This window comes from Carettochelys insculpta, chromosome 17 (genome assembly GCF_033958435.1).
Source record: "Carettochelys insculpta isolate YL-2023 chromosome 17, ASM3395843v1, whole genome shotgun sequence".
NCBI lineage: Eukaryota > Metazoa > Chordata > Testudines > Carettochelyidae > Carettochelys > Carettochelys insculpta.
The window spans coordinates 32133667-32152498 of NC_134153.1; the positions used below are offsets into that span (position 1 = coordinate 32133667).

General features: G+C 56.7%; 1 protein-coding gene across 1 annotated transcript; it reads left to right on the top strand.

Annotated features, from left to right (window-relative positions):
* Positions 1 to 1746: 1746 nt before the first annotated feature.
* On the top strand, positions 1747 to 18441 carry LOC142022394 (CMP-N-acetylneuraminate-beta-galactosamide-alpha-2,3-sialyltransferase 2-like). The gene is made up of 6 exons (XM_075012167.1): positions 1747 to 2031; positions 8913 to 9103; positions 9791 to 9970; positions 12645 to 12690; positions 14620 to 14739; positions 17479 to 18441. Exons 1-6 carry the CDS (start codon positions 1747 to 1749, stop codon positions 17641 to 17643), a joined length of 987 nt encoding a protein of 328 aa, XP_074868268.1. The 3' UTR covers positions 17644 to 18441.
* The last annotated feature ends 391 nt before the right edge of the window (positions 18442 to 18832 follow it).

Consider the following 18832-nt stretch of genomic DNA (forward strand, 5'->3'; position numbering starts at 1 on the left):
GATGTGCGCACCCTGCCCAGCCCTGTAAGTGAGCAGGGCTACGGACACAGGCTCAGCCCCGGCCCTGGGTGGAGACTCTCACTTGTCACCTGCATGTCTCAGGGCTGCCCGGTGAGGTAGCCCGTCCTTCCCCGGTGAGTGTGCATGGGCGCAAGGCAGCACCCCTACTCTGCTCTGACACAGCACTGGTGCCAGAGCAGGCTGCAGGGCCACATGCTAGCACGGTGGAGCTGGGGTAGGGGCAGAGGCGTTCGCCTCCTCCTTACATGGGCCGGGGGCAGGTGCGGGATGCTGCGCGTTAGCTTTCCTGGCACAGCAGTTCAGCTCCCTGGTCTGTAGTGTCCTGGGCCATCCTTGTTCCTCTTTCCTAGGGGTCCAAACCCAACAAGCAGCTGTGGGGGCCCCAGATCACTGCATGGGGGTGCGGCAGAGCTGGGCAGCTGGTGAGCAGCAGCTGCAGGCCAGGCAGTGGGCTCTGAAGGCAGAGCTACTACGCCCAGCAGCACAGAGTTGGAATCGTGCGGCAGAGCTGCTTGCACTGCTGTGCAGCTGTGTGCCGAGCTGGAACCTTAGGCAGCAGCTCCGCTCACAAAGCTGCAGCACCGGGGCCCTTACCTCCTAGTCATCCCCCGCTCCCCAGCAGCCCCCTCCCGCACACACGGCCCCTCATTGCTGGTCCCACCCTAGAATTTAGCGGGTGTCCATAAAACCTGCTAGTCCCAGTCCCCCCCGGACGAGTTCATCCAGCCCTGGGGCAAGCCCTGAGCCTTGGTGCCCCCCCTGCTGGGGTCTGCCGTGCAGGGAGAGCCCGAGTGCCCCCCGGCACACAAGTGAGGTGACTCTTGCCCAGTGGGGGGCTATGGCCCTGAGGATTTTTGTCACTCGCGTGTGATCCCAGCTGGCTCCTCTGTGGGTCGGTGGTTTGAGGAGGCGGGTGGGGAGCAGGGAATACCTCTGCCTCACTTGCCCATGGTGTCAGTGATGCCAACAGCAACTATGGCCCCGGGGTCGGGGGGGTCTGTCTCCCTGCCCCAGAAGGGGCGTGGCCAAAGGCAGAAGGGGCGTGGCTTAGGGCAGCCAGCCCTGCTCCCCCCACACTCCCTCAGCGCCCCATGCAGAGCAGCAGTCCAGCTCTTCAGTGTTTCAAGGGGGCCTGGCGCTCCGGCCACCGCCGCTGCAACTCCAGCTATGGCCGTGACTGTAGCCTCAGGCCCCTTTGAAGTGCCAGGCCTGGAGGCAACTGCCCCCCGGCCCCGCTCGGCGGGCCTGGCCGTGTTCAGGGCCTACCCTTTGACTCCGAAGTTTGCAACCTGCAGCCAAGTGCTGCACTGCTGGGCTCAGCACCAGGCCCTCTCTGGGGAGACGCCACTGCCGCGCACACAGAGCGCCCCTCAGTGCACCTGTGCCAGGGCTGCCGGGGCCTCTTGCCGGTCCTGTCATGGCAGCCTGGCCTGACGCCCCTTCCCTGCTCTGTTTGCGGGTGGGATGGCACCAGACGGCGCCCAGAAGGAGCCGCCCCCCTGCAGAGCTGTGGGGGACTGGTGCCAGGCCCAGGCAGTGTGTGCTGACATGCCTGTCCCTTCCCTCTGTTCCGCAGGACCTCCAGCTCCCGACCAACAGTGCCTGCTTGTAGGCGATTTGAATCCTACATCCCACAAGGGCACGGTGGGGCCCAGGGCCCCACGCGGGGCAGGTCGCACTCAGCGGCACAGTGACACTTGGCAGGGACCCGCGGTGCTGTGAGGGATGCGGCGCTGGAGGAGGCTGTGGGCTGCCATTGCGCTGTGCGTGGTGCCTGTGCTGTGGAAGGCGTACCAGTCTGTAGGTCTGGGGCACTCGGCCGCTGCCCGGTGCCTTGGAGACGGGCCAGGGCCTGCGGCTGGCTCACAGAGCAAGCCCTGCGGCCGTGCCAGCTGTGGCCCGGAGCGCAACAGCTCGGCCTGGTTTGACGAGCGCTATGATCCAGGGATACATCCCCTGCTGACGGCGCACACGGCCCAGATACCCACAGACGTCCTCGTGTGGTGGCTGGTGAGTCAGTCACGGGAATTAACCTGACGCAGGCCCCTCCTCACGCCTGCCGACAGCAATCCCAGCCCCAGGGCTGAACAATCACCGGCCCCCAGCCCCCTCCCTTGGCCAGAGCCAGAAGCACCCGCACCCACCCAGCAAAACCCAGGGTGCTGTGCTTGAGCACAGCGTCCGCTGTACAGTGCAGCCCCGTCCCCACTGTCCAGAAGAGCCCCCCCTCTCCAGCCTTCCCTCCCCACCAGCCTGGCGGCCCCTCAGGCTGGCCACAGCCCTGTCCCCCATGTGCTCAGAGGAACCCCCTCTGCCCCACCCAGAGGAGCTCCTCACCCTCAGCCTTACCCCCCGCCACACCTGCCTAGCTCCCCCACCCCATGGCGTGGTCACAGCCCCACGGATTGCACATGCCCAGAGGAGCCCCTCCATCCCAGCTGCCTTGAAGCCCTTCATACTGGCTGCAGCCTGTCCCCACCCCGCCCCCTCCTCCTGCCCCACAGCTGCCCGGACAACTCCCCAGATCAGCCCCACCCTCATCTTCCCAGAGCTCTGCACCAGCCACAGCATCCCCTGACCCAGCCCAGAGGTGGTTCCTGTTCAGCCATGCCAGCATCTGCACAGGACATGACTAACCCAGGTGTGAGGAGACACTTTTCCCCAGAGCAGGCTGGGGCTGGGGCTGAGGCCCCTTTGCCTGGGGGGGGGGGGGGGGCTTGTGGCACCAACCCAGTGGAAGGGCATGGGGGTGGGGGGTGTCTCAGCCCCAGCTTCAGGGCGGTGGGGGGAGGGGAGCAGGCGGAAGGACGGAGCCCAGGACGAGCCTCCCACAAGGCGAGGGGCCACCTGTTGTACCTGTGGCCTGCCTGGGCAATTTAAAAATTCGGGAACCCAGCAAGCCATGATTCAAAGTGACCCCCTCAGCCCCGCCCCCCCCCGGCACTTCATAGAATCACAGACTCACAGGTCTGGAAGGGACCTCAGGAGTTCATCTAGTCCAGCCCCCGGCTTCAAGCAGGATCAAACCACACTGTCATCCCAGCCAGGCCCTTGTCCAGCCGGGACTTAAAAACCTTGAGGGATGGAGAATCCACCACCTCTCTAGGCAACGCATTCCAATGCTTCACCGCCTGCCTGGTGAAGTAGTTTTTCCTCATATCTAACCTACACCTCCCCTTCTCTAACTTCAGGCCATTGCTCCTTGTTCTGCCATCTGACACCACACCTTCTCACCTTCCTCTTTAGAGCTCCCCTTCAGGAAGTTGAAGGCTGCTATTAAATCACCCCTCAGTCTTCTCTTCTGTAAACTAAACAAGCCCAAATCCCTCAGCCTCTCCTCACAGGTCTTGTGCTCCAGCCCCCTAATCATTTTTGCTGCCCTTCGCTGAACCTACTCCAGCAAATCCACATCCTTTTTATACTGGGGGGGGGGCCCAAAACTGGACACAATATTCCAGATGTGGCCTCACCAGTGACAAATAGAGGGGAACAACCACTTCTTTAGATCTGCCCAAAATGCTCCTCCTAATGCACCCTTGTATGTGGTTAACCTTCTTGGCTACACGGGCACGTTGTTTACTCATATCCAGCCTTTCACCCACCATATCCCCTACGTCCCTTTCCATCATACTGCTGCTGAGCTAGTCGGTCCCCAGCCTGTAACAATGCTCAGGATTCTTCTGCCCCAGGTGCAGGACGCTGCACTTCTCCTTGTTGAACTGCATCAGATTTCTTTTGGCCCAGTCCTCCAATTTATCCAGGTCACTCTGGATTCTCTCTCTACCCTCCAACGTATCTACCTCTCCCCCTAGTTTTGTGTCACCCGCAAGCTTGCTGAGGGTGCAACCCAGTCCCTCATACCAAGTCATTAATAAAGATGTTGAACAACACCGGTCCCAGAACTGAGCCTTGCGGCACTCTGCTTGAAACAGACCGCCATCCAGATAGTGAGCCATTGACCACTAGCTGTTGGGCCCGATCGTCAAGCCAGCTTTCTATCCATCTTATAGTCCGAGGATCCAATCCATATTTCCTTAACTTATGGACAAGAACGTTGTGGAAGACTGTATCGATAGCTTTGCTGAAGTCAAGGTATATCACATCCACTGACTTCCCCTTGTCCACAGAGCTTGTTACCTCATCAAAGAAGCTAATCGGATTGATCAGGCAGAACTTGCCCCTGATGAATCCATGCTGGCTACTTTTGATCACTTCCCCCTCTTCCAAGTGCTCCAAAATGGATTCCTTGAGGATTCCCTCCATTATTTTCGCAGGGATTGAGGTAAGGCTGATGGGTCTATAGTTCCCTGGATTGTCCTTCTTTCTTTTTTTAAAGATGGGCACTACGTTTGCCTTTTTCCAGTCATCTGGGATCTCCCCCCCGGTCTCCAAGAGTCTTCAAAGATAATGGCCAAAGGTTCAAGCAATGGCCCCTGCCAAGTTCCTCAGTACGCTGGGGTGCATTAAATCTAGACCCATGGATTTGTGTACATCTAGTTTTTCTAGATAGCTCAGAACTTGTGCCTTGCCCACAGATGGGTGCCCTCCACCTTCCCATATTGCATTGTCTAGGATCTTCAGCTTTTTCTACATCATCTGTCACTAGGTTACCTCTCTCTTCCAGTAACAACCCCACACCTTCTCTGATAACCTGTTTATTGTTAACATGCCTGTAGTAACCCTTCTTGTTACCCTTCACATCCCTTGCCGGCTGCAGTTCCAATTGTGCTTTTGCTTTCCTGATTACTCCCCAGAATTCTCCAGCCATATATTTATACTCATCCTCAGTCAACTGCCCATGTTTCCATTTCTTGTACACATCCTTTTGAGTTTAAGGAGTTCCCCGTTAAGCCAAGCTGGTTGCCTACCATGTTTGCCTTTCTTACTATGCAGCGGGGTGGTTTCTTCCTGTGCCTTCAGTAAAACTTCTTTTAAATACTGCCAGTCCTCTTGAACTCTTTCCCCTTCATCTTCATTTCCCAAGGGATCCTGCTCATCAGTTCTCTCAGGGAGTTGAAGTCTGCTCTCCTGAAATAGAGGGCCTGTACGTTACTGCTCACCTTTCTTCTTTTTGTCCGGATCCTGAAATCTACCATCTCATGGTCACGGCAGCCCAGGTTTCCACCCACTTCTATTTCTCCTACTAGTTCTTCCCTGTTTGTGAGCAGCAGGTCAAGTTGAGCACAGCCCCTGGTCGGTTCCTTCAGCACTTGTACCAAGAAGTTATCCCCAACATTCTCCAAAAATTTCCTGGATTGTCTGTGTGCTGCTGTATTGGTCTCCCAACAAATGTCCGGATGGTTAAAGTCTCCCATGAGAACCAGGGCCTGTGATTTGGAAGCTTCACTTAGCTGCCTGAAGAAATCCTCATCTATCTCATCTCCGTGATGTGGTGGTCTATAATAGACACCAACTACAACATCACCTCTGTTACTTCCACCCCTAAGCTTAACCCAAAGACACTCAACTGGATTTTCTCCTTGCTCATACTGGAGCTCTGAGCAATCACACTGCTCCCTCCCATGGAGCGCAACTCCTCCTCCTTTTCTCCGCTGTCTGTCCGTCCTGTCCAGTTTATAACCTTCCATGGTCGTGCTCCAGTTATGCGACTCGTCCCACCAAGTGTCCATTACTCCAACCACTTCCTACTTGTGTGACTGTGCCAGGGCCTCCAATTCTTCCTGTTTGTTCCCCAGGCTTCTGGCATTAGCGTACAAGCATCTTAGAGAAGGGGCCGATTGGCCCACTTTCTCCTCTTCTCCCAGGAAACCTGCTTGATTGTTCCCTCCTCCTTCCCCACTTACCTCAGGGCTTGCGTCACTTCCCCCACAAGGAACCCAGTTTAAAGCCCTCCTCACTAGGTTTGCAAGCCTGCCCACAAAGATGCTCTTCCCTCTCTTTGTGAGGTGGATTCCATCTCTTCCCAGCAATCCCTGTTCACGTGAGAGAATCCCATGGTCAAAGAAACCAAATCCTTCCCTGCTACAACACCTATGCAGCCACACGTTTGCCTCTGCAATTCAACAGTCCCTACATGGACCCCCATCATTCCTCAGGGAGGATAGACGACACCACCACTTGAGCACTGTATTCCTTGAGCTTCCTTCCCAGGGTTACATAATCTGCCGTGATCGCGTCAAAGTTGCTCTTAGCTGTATCATTGGTTCCTACGTGGAGAAGTAGGAAGGGGTAATAGTCTACAGGTTTAATGATTTTTGGCAGGGGCTCTGTAATATCCAATATTCTAGCTCCAGGTAAGCAGGAAACTTGCCAGGATTCTAGATCTAGACGGCAGATGTCTGATTCCGTCCCTCTTAGGAGCGAGTCCACCGCCTGGCTCCTGTGGCCTGATCCCTGACGCCAAAGGCCCTGCTCCACCTTCGGGCCTGAGCCAGCCAAACCCTCAGTCCCCCTTCCCTGCCCCCCCCCCCGCCCACCAGCCTCACTGCCCAGTGGCTACCGACAGGCAAAGCATGCAGCTGTGTGGGGTACCAAATGGCACGGTGCCCTATGCCGCTGCCAATGGGCTCTAGACACCCCCACCCCACTCTCTGGCCACTCCCCATCTCTGTGCCAGTCCAGCTGCCCGCCCAGCTCAACACCAGTCCAGCCACCCCTGCCCTATCCCCTGGCAGTGCCCCCACCCCACCCCTGTAACCAGCTGCCCCAGCCCATCCCACCCTCCAGCAACCAGGGCTCAGTGCCCAGCCTGCTCTCCAGGCTGAGCGGGGAACACCGGTCCGTTCTCTCCTGAGGGAGCGGCCTCTCCCTGGCCCTGCAGGCGCTGGTGCCCAGTCCCAGCCCCAGCCATCCACCTGCCTGTCCCGGCTGCAGAGCCACTACTGGCCCCACCTGGGCACCTGCCTGGGCACCTGCACCAGGGCGTAACTGTATGGTAGCCACTGCAGTCTACGCACGCACACACGCACGCGTGCGCACACACACACACACGCATGGCTGGGAACAGCCCTAGGCAGTGCCCCGGGCGCTCACCCATCTCAGGGGCAGCCTCACTGCAGCCCAGACTGACCTGCAGGCCCCTGCTGCCCTCCAGCCAAACACCCCCCTGCTCGGCCCAAGCCCCCCACCCCACCCCCGTACACACTGAGCCCTGTGAGGCCCAAACCCCGCCCCCCCAACACAGCCTGACCCCCACACGGCCCCAGCCTCTCCCCGCCTGAACACCCACCAACCCCACACATACCAATTCCCCACCCCACCCCCCGCTGAGCCCAATGATCCCCCTGACCCCTGCTCAGACTGACCCCCCGCCCCGGCTCGGCCCAAGCACCCCACCTCCCCCCACCCCTGCTCAGAATTAACTGCTCCTGCCATGGGGCTACGCGAGCCCCCGCCCCCACACTGAACAGCCCCACCCTCAGCACGCAAACCCCCACCCACTTCGACTGAAACCCCACCACCCACATGGGACACCCCACACCCAACACATTCCCCCTGCCCCCCCACAGCCTGCCCCTCATCCATCCCCTCCAGCTTCCTGCTTACCCCCCCCACCAATCCCCGCCCCCCCCAAACCTGCCGCTCACCCATCCCCATTCGTCCCAACGATTCTGCCCCAGTTGGCCAGGGAGGGGCCAAGCACCTCCCCTCCAGCACCAAGGTGGGGCAGTGCCGGGAAGGGGGGGGGGCCTGTGGGGGTGCCAATGCTCCCCCCCCACCACTTATGAGCCAGGAGGGGGCTGCCTTTGGCGCAAGGTGGGGGGGTGGGGTCTTACACCTGATTGGCTGCTGCCTGAGGGGCTTCTGGGGTGAGAGTCTTGCAGAGCCCCCCCCGGCCCCAACCATCATCTCTGCCCCATGCTGGTCAAGGGGGCAGCCACACACACACACCCCTCAGCCCACCAGTGTGAGTGGTGAGGCGCAGACCAGGCGGGAGTGGGGCTGGGCAGGACACAGATGGCTGGGCTGGTGGCGGGGGCGGGGCTGCAGCAGGGAAGGGGAGATGGGAGCGGGGGGGGGGGACAGACCCCCATGGGAGGGGTTCTGGGTAGGGCACAGACCCACACACGGCAGAGATCATTTCCCCCTCCTCCCCCCAGCCCAGCCACAGGGACACAGGTCCGCAGCCAGGCTGAGCACGTGGCCTGGGGCCAGGCAGCAGGAGCTCAATCCTGCTGAAGAGCTCTGAGGCAAGTGAGCTCCTGCTGCCCCAGTCCTTACACCACCCCTGCCCGCCCCCCAGGCATTTGAACTCGGTCGCCTGGCAGGTGGAGCTAGCTAACGCATGGGGCAGGTGGGCCGTGCCGTGCCAGGAGGGTGGGTGGGGCAGCCACAGCAGTGCCCAGAGGACACCGCCCCCCCCCAACTAACATCCCCAGGAATCATTGCCAGAGGGGGTGTCTCCGCGTGAGCATGGCATCCCCGCCCCCCCCACCCAAGTACATGCCACTTCCTCCAGAGCTTGCACCCAGCGCCCAAACTCCTGCTCAGCATCTGCATCCAGGACGCCCAGCCCCACCCCAGGCCTGAGCCAGGACCCCAGTGCCTCTCAGAGCCTGCACTCCAGACTGCCACCTGAACCCAAGCTGCACCCCCCCCCCACCACTTCCTGCACCTGCACCCAACACCCCCTCGCAGAGCCTTAAGCAGCTGTGGGGTGAAGAGTTTGTGTGAGGAAGGGGTACAGGCTTTTGGTCGTCAGTATTCGTTTTAGTCTGTAGCTGCAGAAACAAGGCAGAATCCTGTGGGCATGAGCAAATTCGTGGGCAACACCCACTTCATCACAAACGTTGGCGTGAGGCAGCCGATGACGTGGGTTTGCCCATGGACGGTTACGCCCACGTACTCAGCTGCCAGGATGCGCTGCTGGCTGCCCTGCTGGACACGGGGTCTGGTGGCCTTGCAGCCATGCCGTTGCTCTCCTTCCTTAGATGCTGCAGGGCTCGCGGAGCAGTGGCCAGCTCCAGGGAATAATCCAGCACATGTTTGAAATGCTGCCATCCCCAACCATGGGCACTCAGCCCCTCTCCCACTGCAGGACGTGTGCTGTGGTGGGCAACTCTGGGAGGCTGAGGGACTCCCGCCACGGGCGAGAGATCGACTCCCACCACTGGGTTCTGAGGTGAGTGGGGCAGAGCCAGCTCTTCACCTGCCCTCCGTCAGCCTCTCTAGTGAGCCCCGCCTGCTGCAGCTGCTTTGGGCAAGCAGGGCTGGAGCCCTGGCAGAAGCATAGATGACCTGGGCCCCTGTCCTGTTCTGGGGCCAGTTCATGGCCTTGCTCCTTCGCAGCTGACAGTGAAGGGCACCCCGCTAGAACAAGGCTGCTGAGAGCCGCCTGGTCTTTGGGCAGGCGGGAGAACCCAGGCATCCACAGGCATTTCTATTACCAGCATCGTGCTGTCTTCCCTCGGGCACCATGGTCAGCTCAGCTGGGAGCGGCTGAGGGATGGGGCACAGCGCTGGGGCTCCAGTTCAACCCAAAAGCCAGCTAGCAGCCCAGTGAGCCCAGAGCGGGGCAGATGACCTCAGCTCTGAGCACCCACCGCCCCCAGTTGCCTGCTGGCCAGGAAGAGTCCCTTGAGCCCAGCTCATCTTCCCAGCCCTGAGCCCCACCATCCCCTCCCCTCCCCTCCCAGGCAGGGCAGGCCCTGAGCCCCTAGCCCCAGCTCCCTCTCAGCTAGGGAGGGTCCAAGCCCCTTCCTCCTCCTGGCCCAAATAGGACCCCTGGGAGGCTGTGCGTGCAGGTTCCCATCCTGCGTGGCCGGGTGTGCTGCCCCAGCCTGAGCTGCACTTCCCCTCTCGCCCCCAGGATGAACAGGGCACAGACTGCCGGGTTCGAGGCGGATGTCGGCACGAAGACAACTCACCATTTTATGTACCCTGAAAGTGCTGTGGACCTCCAGCCTGGGGTCCACCTGGTGCTGGTCCCCTTTAAAGTGCTGGACCTGAAATGGGTGACCAGCGCCTTCTCCACAGGGGAAATGCGCTAGTGAGCCTGGGCCATGCGCTGTCCTAGGCGGGGGTGGGGATACTTCTGTTGAGGGGGGGTGTCCTGGGCAGGAGACTCTGGATGGGCACAGATCATTTGCCCTGAGCGGGGCTGAGTGGAGCCCTCCAAGAGGCCAGGCCTGAGGCAGCTCTGGAGGTGCTGGGTGTCCCATGGGACAGTGGGCTCCAGGGTGACCACAGCACCAGTCCCCACGCAGGACGGGGTTGAGGGAGCTCAGGCTCCACTGACTTGTGGGGGGAGGGGGGGTGAGTCACAACTGTGTCCAAGGAGGGGGCTGGGAGGCCCACCAGGAGGATGAGGGTGGTGGGTGTCCAGATAATGAGCCCCTTCCCTCAGGAAGAGGTGGGGGTTTGCTCCGGGGGGCTAGATTGTTCCCACCTCCCCCTGGGGCTGGGCACATGCCTGACATGGTGTTCAGCTGGGCTGACTGACGCCAGAGGGAGCACAGCATCGGGCAAGCCAGAAACCAGCTACTGAGGGAAAGACCATTTGTAGAGCCCTCAGGGAAGGAGCAGGTCTCTCACTTGATCGGGCCAGAACTGGCATCCAGACGCACTCTGGCGCATCCGAGCAGGCTGGGTGGGTGGATGGCACTGTGCTGAAAGCCAAGCAGGCTCCTGAGCTGTGGCCAGGGTATGGCACCGACCAGGCAGCAGCTCCAGCAGAGGCATTGATGACAAGGCAGCCACTCACCTCTGAGGAGAGCTGTGCAGGCATCAGCTTCACTCCTGACAGGTTGTAGAAGTCATGGCGGGGACCAGAAAAAAACATGTACATGCTGCTGAAGACAGTGCGTTACGCTGACCACGCTTCCCGTTTTCACACTGACCACGCTTTCTGGTCCTTCCCGCTTTACACTGACCACGTTTCCCCGTCCTTCCCGCTTTACACTGACCACGCTTTCTGGTCCTTCCCGCTTTACACTGACCACGTTTCCCCGTCCTTCCCGCTTTACACTGACCACGCTTCCTGGTCCTTCCCGCTTTACACTGACCACGCTTCCCCGTCCGTCCCGCTTTACACTGACCACGCTTCCTGGTCCTTCCCGCTTTACACTGACCACGTTTCCCCGTCCTTCCCGCTTTACACTGACCACGCTTCCTGGTCCTTCCCGCTTTACACTGACGACGCTTCCTGGTCCTTCCCGCTTTACACTGACCACGTTTCCCCGTCCGTCCCGCTTTACACTGACCACGCTTCCTGGTCCTTCCTGCTTTACACTGACCACGTTTCCTGTTCCTTCCCGCTTTACACTGACCACGCTTCCTGGTCCTTCCCGCTTTACACTGACCACACTTCCCACTGACCACACTTCCCGGTCCTTCCCGCTTTACACTGACCACGTTTCCCGCTTTACACTGACCACGCTTCCCATTCCTTCCCACTTTACACTGACCACGTTTCCCACTGACCACACTTCCCGTTTCTTCCCGCTTTACACTGACCACGCTTCCCGCTTTACACTGACCACGTTTCCTGTTCCTTCCCACTTTACACTGACCACGTTTCCTGTTCCTTCCCACTTTACACTGACCACGCTTCCCACTGACCACACTTCCCGTTTCTTTCCGCTTTACACTGACCACGTTTCCTGTTCCTTCCTGCTTTACACTGACCACGCTTCCTGTTCCTTCCCACTTTACACTGACCACGCTTCCCGCTTTACACTGACCACACTTCCCATTCCTTCCCGCTTTACACTGACCACACTTCCCGTTTCTTCCCGCTTTACACTGACCATGCTTCCCACTGACCACACTTCCCGGTCCTTCCCGCTTTACACTGACCACGCTTCCCATTCCTTCCCGCTTTACACTGACCATGTTTCCTGTTCCTTCCCACTTTACACTGACCACGCTTCCCACTGACCACACTTCCCGGTCCTTCCCGCTTTACACTGACCACGCTTCCCGGTCCTTCCCACTTTACACTGACCACGTTTCCCGCTTTACACTGACCACGCTTCCCGTTCCTTCCTGCTTTACACTGACCACACTTCCCGTTTCTTCCCGCTTTACACTGACCACACTTCCCGCTTTACACTGACCACGCTTCCCGGTCCTTCCCACTTTACACTGACCACATTTCCCATTCCTTCCCGCTTTACACTGACCACGTTTCCCGCTTTACACTAACCACGCTTCCCGTTCCTTCCTGCTTTACACTGACCACACTTCCCGTTTCTTCACGCTTTACACTGACCACGCTTCCCGCTTTACACTGACCACACTTCCCATTCCGTCCCGCTTTACACTGACCATGTTTCCTGTTCCTTCCCACTTTACACTGGCCACGCTTCCCACTGACCACACTTCCCGTTTCTTCACGCTTTACACTGACCACGCTTCCTGCTTTACACTGACCACATTTCCCAGTCCTTCCCGCTTTACACTGACCACGCTTCCCGGTCCTTCCTGCTTTACACTGACCACATTTCCCAGTCCTTCCCGCTTTACACTGACCACACTTCCCGTTTTCACACAGACCACGTTTCCCATTCCTTCCCGCTTTGCACTGACCACACTTCCCATTCTTTCCCGCTTTACTGTGACCACACTTCCCTCTTTACACTGACCACGCCTCCCGTTCCTTCCCGCTTTGCACTGACCACACTTTCTGCTTTACACTGATCATGTTTTGCTTTCTTTTGTAGTACATACAGAAGAGTCAAACAGTTCATTAAAGCTGACAGGCGCAAGGTAAGGGCTGCCAGGCATCCAGTTTTTCCACAGGAAAAAAACCTGTTAAAAAAGGAACCTTGGTGTCTTTGGTGAGTGCCATGTAAAAGTCCCTCTGGTCCCTATACATGGGGGGTGACCAGGGGACTCTGTGCTGTGCCCCTGCCCTGGCTCAGCCCCACAGCGCTCATTAAATGGTAAGTGTGCTCTGTAGCTGAGGGCAGCCCTCAGGCAGTCTTGTGCCTAGGGGCCACAGGGTCATACCAGCAACTTCTGGGTGCTGCCTCAGTTAAGCATCATGCACATCTTACACCCCCCCCCCCCCCCAACCCACTGCCTCAGCCCTGAGCCCCCCTCCACCCTTCTGCAGCATGAGGGAGAACCTGGCGCACATCTACGTCGAGTGCGCCAGGCTGCAGCCCCTCTTCCGGCTCCTCCAGAACCTCCTCTTGAGGTTCTGGCTGCACTTTTCCCCACACCTCCTCATCCTGTTACACCCAATCCGCGGCCCCACAAAGTCGCGGGACCTCCTCCTCAGCCTCCTCCTGGCCATGGCCAAAATGGCCATATACAAGACCAGGGAGAGGAGGCTGGCAGAGGGGGCGGCCTGCGACTGTGGGGCCTACTTCCGTTCCTCCCTTCGCTCACGAATCCGAGCGGAGTTCCTCTGGGCGGAGTCCACCAACTCCCTGGACACCTTCGAGGAGCGGTGGGTGCTGTCCGGGGTCCTCTGCTCAGTATCCCCTTCTGGCTCCCTTATTTTAAACCTTTGACCCTCACTCCCGTCCCTGTTTTTTTCCTTTGTTGTCCCCCGCATCTATTTGGTGACTGGGTGTTTTTAGTGCCCCCCCCCCCCCCCCGCTGTGAGAGGGGCCTTTTAGCCGTGGGCAGGCTACGCCTGCCCACCTTCCCCCCCCAGTATCTCCAATATGAGCCCCCCCTCCACCACACCTAAAGTCCCGCCCAGAGCATGTGAGCTCTCCATATGAACAGCTGGGGCCACCGAGTCTGTATGTTGGCATCGGGCCCAGGTGCTTGTGAAGTGACTTCTGGGCTAAGTCTACACTAGCCCCAAACTTTGAAATGGCCACGCAAATGGGCATTTCGAAGTTTACTAATGAAGCGCTGAAATGCATATGGGAATGAGCATATGAGCTCACGGGAATAAGGGGACTTCGAAGTAGGAGGCGTCCTTTCGAAAAGGAGCCCCGTCGGGACGAGCCGCGCGGTGGCGAGGCGCATCAATTTCGAAGTGCCGCGGCCACCCGCGTGCTAATGAAGCGCTGAATTTGTATTTCAGCGCTTCATTAGTAAACTTCAAAATGGCCATTTCGAAGTTTGGGGCTAGTGTAGACACGGCCCTGGTGTGTGACAGTCCTGAGGCCAGTTGTGTTCAGGACTCCCGGAGATGTGCTAGGCATCCAGTCATTTAGGCCAGAAACCTGTGCGACGTCACAGCCCCTGTGTTCCCCAGAAGCAGCTGCAGGAGTGTGCCACCTTTCCGAGCCACCCAGCTTAAATGCCAAACAGCACAGGCCAAACCAGAGCATCCAGAGCTGCCTGACCAGCCAAGTGCAGAGCTCCCAGGCCTGGCCATTTCTCCAACAGCTGCTTACAGTGTCCCAGAAGGCCCTTGGGAGGGGACAGTCCTGCTGGCACATGTTCTTCTGCCATGCACTGTGTGATAACACTGCCCACAGGACGCCAAGACCCAGTAGAGGCCATTTGTCTCAGTGCAATAATCGGAGAGAGCCCCTGCCCTGATGGGTGCTTTTCTCCTCGTCAGTGAATGCCCAGCTCTGGCACTTGGCCCCAGCGGGTGCTCAGGTACCTTTGCCAGCCCCTCCTAGGCAGTGCCACACTGGTGTCAGCGGTGAGCCCAGGCTCGGCTGTGCTGTTGGTAAGGCCTGTTAGCACCACAGAGGACCATTTCTGGTCTCTGCCTCGCAGGTGCTGATTTTGAACCCCGCCTTTCTCAAATACATCCATGACAAATGGACACAGCACCATGGGAAGTATCCGTCCACAGGCTTCATGGCATTGATCTTTGCCTTGCACACCTGTGATCAGGTAAGTGTTGGAGTGGGTGCGGCCAATTGTCACGGCCTGTGATGAGGACAGGATGTGATGCAGACACTGATTAGAGGCGTGGGGAGAAGGTGCCAGGTTCCTCCTGTGGTATAGAATCAGAGAAGGATAGTGTTGGAAGCAGTGTCAAGGGGCCATCTGGTTCCATCCCCTGCTCAGAGCAGACCCAACCCCAACTAAATTCCCGCAGCCACAGCTCTGTCCAGTCTGGCTGTAAACACCTCTAGGGATGGAGCTTCTACCACCTCCCTAGGGAACCCATTCCAGTGCTCCACCAGGCTCCTGGCGAAATGGTATTTCCTGATAGCGAACCTAGACCTGCCCCACTGCAACCTGAGCCCACTGCTCTTTGTTCTGTCGCCTGCCACCCCTGAGAACAGTCTCTCTCCATCCCCTTCAGAATCCCACTTCAAGTAGTTGAAAGCTGCTGTCAAATCCCCTCTCATTCCTCTCTGCTGCAGACTAAATAAGCCCAAATCCCACACCCTCTCCTCATGTCATGTGCTACAATCTTTGTCTTTGCTCTTCACTAGCCATTCTCCAATCTGTCCACCCCCCACCTTTGTGCCGAGACGGGGAAGGGAGCAAAACTGGACACAATACTCCAGTGGTGACCCTATCAGTGTTGAATATTGGGGAATAATCACTTCCCTCGATCTACTGGCAGTGCTCCTACAAATGCAGCCCAATATACCATTAACCTTCCTGGCAGCAAGGGCATGCTGTTTCTTGTCTGCTGTAATCCCCAGGTGCTTTTTCTGCAGAACTACCACCTAGCCAGTCACTCCTCAGCCTGTAGCATACATGGGCTTCTTCTCTCCTAAGTACCTGGGCTTCAGAGTGTGGTACCCAGCAAGCTCACAGTGGCTCACACCAATGCTCCCTCTAGCTTAACGTCCTGTTTCTGACAGTGGCCAATGCCAGGAGTTTCAGCAGAAACGAACAGACCAGGCAAGCAAGGGACCCTCCCCCGCTGCCATCCTCTGCTGTCCACTCTCAACACACAGCAAACCAAGGCCAGGAACTCCAGAGTATGGTGAACTCCCTGCCCCCCGCCCATCCTGGATGTAGCCACTGATGGGCCTAGCTTCCAGGATCTTACCCAGTCCTGTTAAAGTCTTAGCCTTCACAACATCTCCTGGCAAGAAGTCCCTCTGATTGGCTGTGTCCTGTGTGAAGAAATACAGTACTTCCTTTGGTTTGCTTAAAAGCAGTTGCTTAATCATTTCACTGGGGGGCACCCCACACCGAACTCTTGCATTACAAGAAAGAGTAAATAATACACCCTAATTTACTGTTGCCTTACCAGTCTAGAGTTCATAACCCTCTATCATATCATTCTCAGGCATCTCTTTTCCAAGCTGAAAAGTTTCAGGCTTATGAATGGTGCCTCATTTGGCAGCTCTTCCATCCCCCATCATGTTTGTTGCCCTTTTCTGAACTTTTTCCAGCTCAACTGTATGTTTTTTTGAGCTGGGGCTGTGACCTCTGTACAGCGTCAACAAGGCATGGGCATAACAGGGACTAATAATATTTTGGCCTTTCTAACAATTTCCAACATTGTTTGATTTATTTTGCCTGCTGCTGCACAGTCAGGAAAGATTTTTTTTAAAGAACGATCCACTGGTTGAGTTGTAACAGCTAATCAAGACCTGTCCCTCCCGCCCCCACCGCAATCATTTTCTCCGTATAGCTGGGGTTATGGTTTCCAACATGCATTACTTTGCATTTAGCCCAGCTGAAGTTCATCAGCTAGTTTGTTGCCCAATCACCCAGTTTGTCTGCAAGATGTCTGCAAGAGAGACCTCAGAGAGGTAGACATCGAGCTGGACAACTGGGAAGAACCAGCAGATGACCGCAGCAGATGGAGGCAGGGGTTACACAAGGGCCTTCAGAAGGGCGAGATGAAGATCAGACAGCTAGCAGAGGAGAAGCGAGCACACAGAAAGCACGATAAGGACTTGCCAGACACCCACCACATCTGCAAGAGATGCAGCAAGGACTGTCACTCTCGTGTGGGTCTTCATAGTCACAATAGACGCTGTAAATGAAGTCCTCAATTGAAACTTTAAAGGGCGCGATCCATAGTCTATGGAGACTGAAGGATGCCTACTACTACTACCCAGTTTGATGAGATCCTTTTTGCTTTGGACTTAAATGTCTTGAGCAGTTTTGTATCATCTGCAAACTTCGCCACCTCACTGTTTGCCCCTTTTTCAGGTCAGTTATGTATATTTTGCACAACACTGGTCCAAGTACAGACCCCTGACAGACACCACTACCTGGCTCTAGTCTGGAAACCAGACGTTTATGCCTATGCTCTGTTCCCTGCCTTTTAACCAGTTACTGATTCATGAGAGGATCTTCCATTTGCTCAGCATGGCGCAGGGCAGCTCAGAGAGGTGCCTGACCAGCAACATGTGGTCCCTGGGAAGTTCAGCTGGTGCCTGGACAGGTATCTGGCCTGGGAAAGATTGCAGAATTCAGCCTCCACTGGCAGCTTCTGGTCAATAGAGTTGAGGTTGGAGCCTTGCTCCAGGCAGCATGCCCAGTGGTTCAGTGCCATTCAGGTTAGGCTTGGCCATGTACCTGGCAGAACAACAGCTGCCACTGTAGGGCGTGCAGTGTGCACACACAGTTAGAAAGATTTCATTTTATGGGGATTTTTACGTGTAATTTTGCAAATGCAAAACCCTGGGGCTCTGCTGCCATTGCCTGCAGGTTGCAGTGTTTGGCTACGGTGCGGACAGCAATGGGAACTGGCACCACTACTGGGAAGAGAACCGTTATCCGAGCGCCTTCCGCAGTACTGGAGTGCACAGCGCTGACTTTGAACTTGCCCTCATCAAGAAACTGGCAGCTGAAGGCAAAATCTCCTATAACTAGCTACAGGACCTGCTTCAGGGTCTCTTCAGCTTCTGCTCCCCAACCCCTTGACAGGCAGGCAGTGCTTCCTCCGCAGGCAGTGCTTCCTCCCAAGGCCGCAAAGCTCTCCTGCTGCTGCATTTCCAGTCCCACCTGCTCAGGGAGCAGTACGATCTGGGGTTGCAGTGAACCAACCTCTCGTCCAAGCTTGATACGGAGGGAACATGCAGACTCATTCCTTTCACTTTCCTCATCTGACAGGTGGTAAGTGGAAGCCAGGGATGTCTTGCTACCTGGGTAGCCAGCCTGTCACTCAACCCCCAGGGAGGCTGGGCTCCCAGTGGCCAGCTGGGGAATAGCATCTCAGGAATGTGACCCATCACCCAAGGTTGCAACAGAGCAGGAGCTTGGCTGCATGTTGTGGTGCCGAGAACCCTTCACAACAACTTATTGTTGCAGCTTCTGGGGTGCCTCACAACCTGCTGGGTGGTGCCACATAAAGGGAAGCTGATGGGCTGTTCCTTAGAGACACAGGGTTTTACACAAGTATCGGAGGGGTAGCCATGTTAGTCTGGATCTGTAACAGCAACGAAGGCTCCTGTGGCACCTTATAGACTAACAGAAAAGTTTTGAGCATGAGCTTTCATGAGCACAGACTCACTTCATCAGATGCTGGTCTTGCTATGGGTTTTACACAGAGCACCAGTCATAATGACATGCAGTGAACATAAACAGGTGGCACCCGAGGTCTTTACAGGGAGCCAGGAACTAGGGCTGTTCGTTAGTGTCTGTTAACTCATGTAATTAATAAAAAATTAGTCACCATTAATTGCACAGTTAAACACCAGAATATCAACTGACATTTATTCACAGCTTTCCCTCTGTTACTATTTTCAAGCTTGATTTCAATCACAACAGAATACAAAATGCACAGTGCTCACTTTTTATTGCAAGTTACACACTAAAAATTGAACAAATGCATATATTGCTGTTCACCTCAGACATATACTTCAGTGCAGTCCTTCTACCAGGAACAGGCCACTTACAACCGCCTTTTTTTTTGTTACAAAACCACTCAAAAAACTTTGTAAAACTTGAGATTGTGTCAGTCTGTTTAGGCCTCTGCATTGTTACACCAATTTCATAGGACAAACATTTGTTTACACTGATGGGACAAGATGGCTGCACACTTATTTACAACAGACCCTGA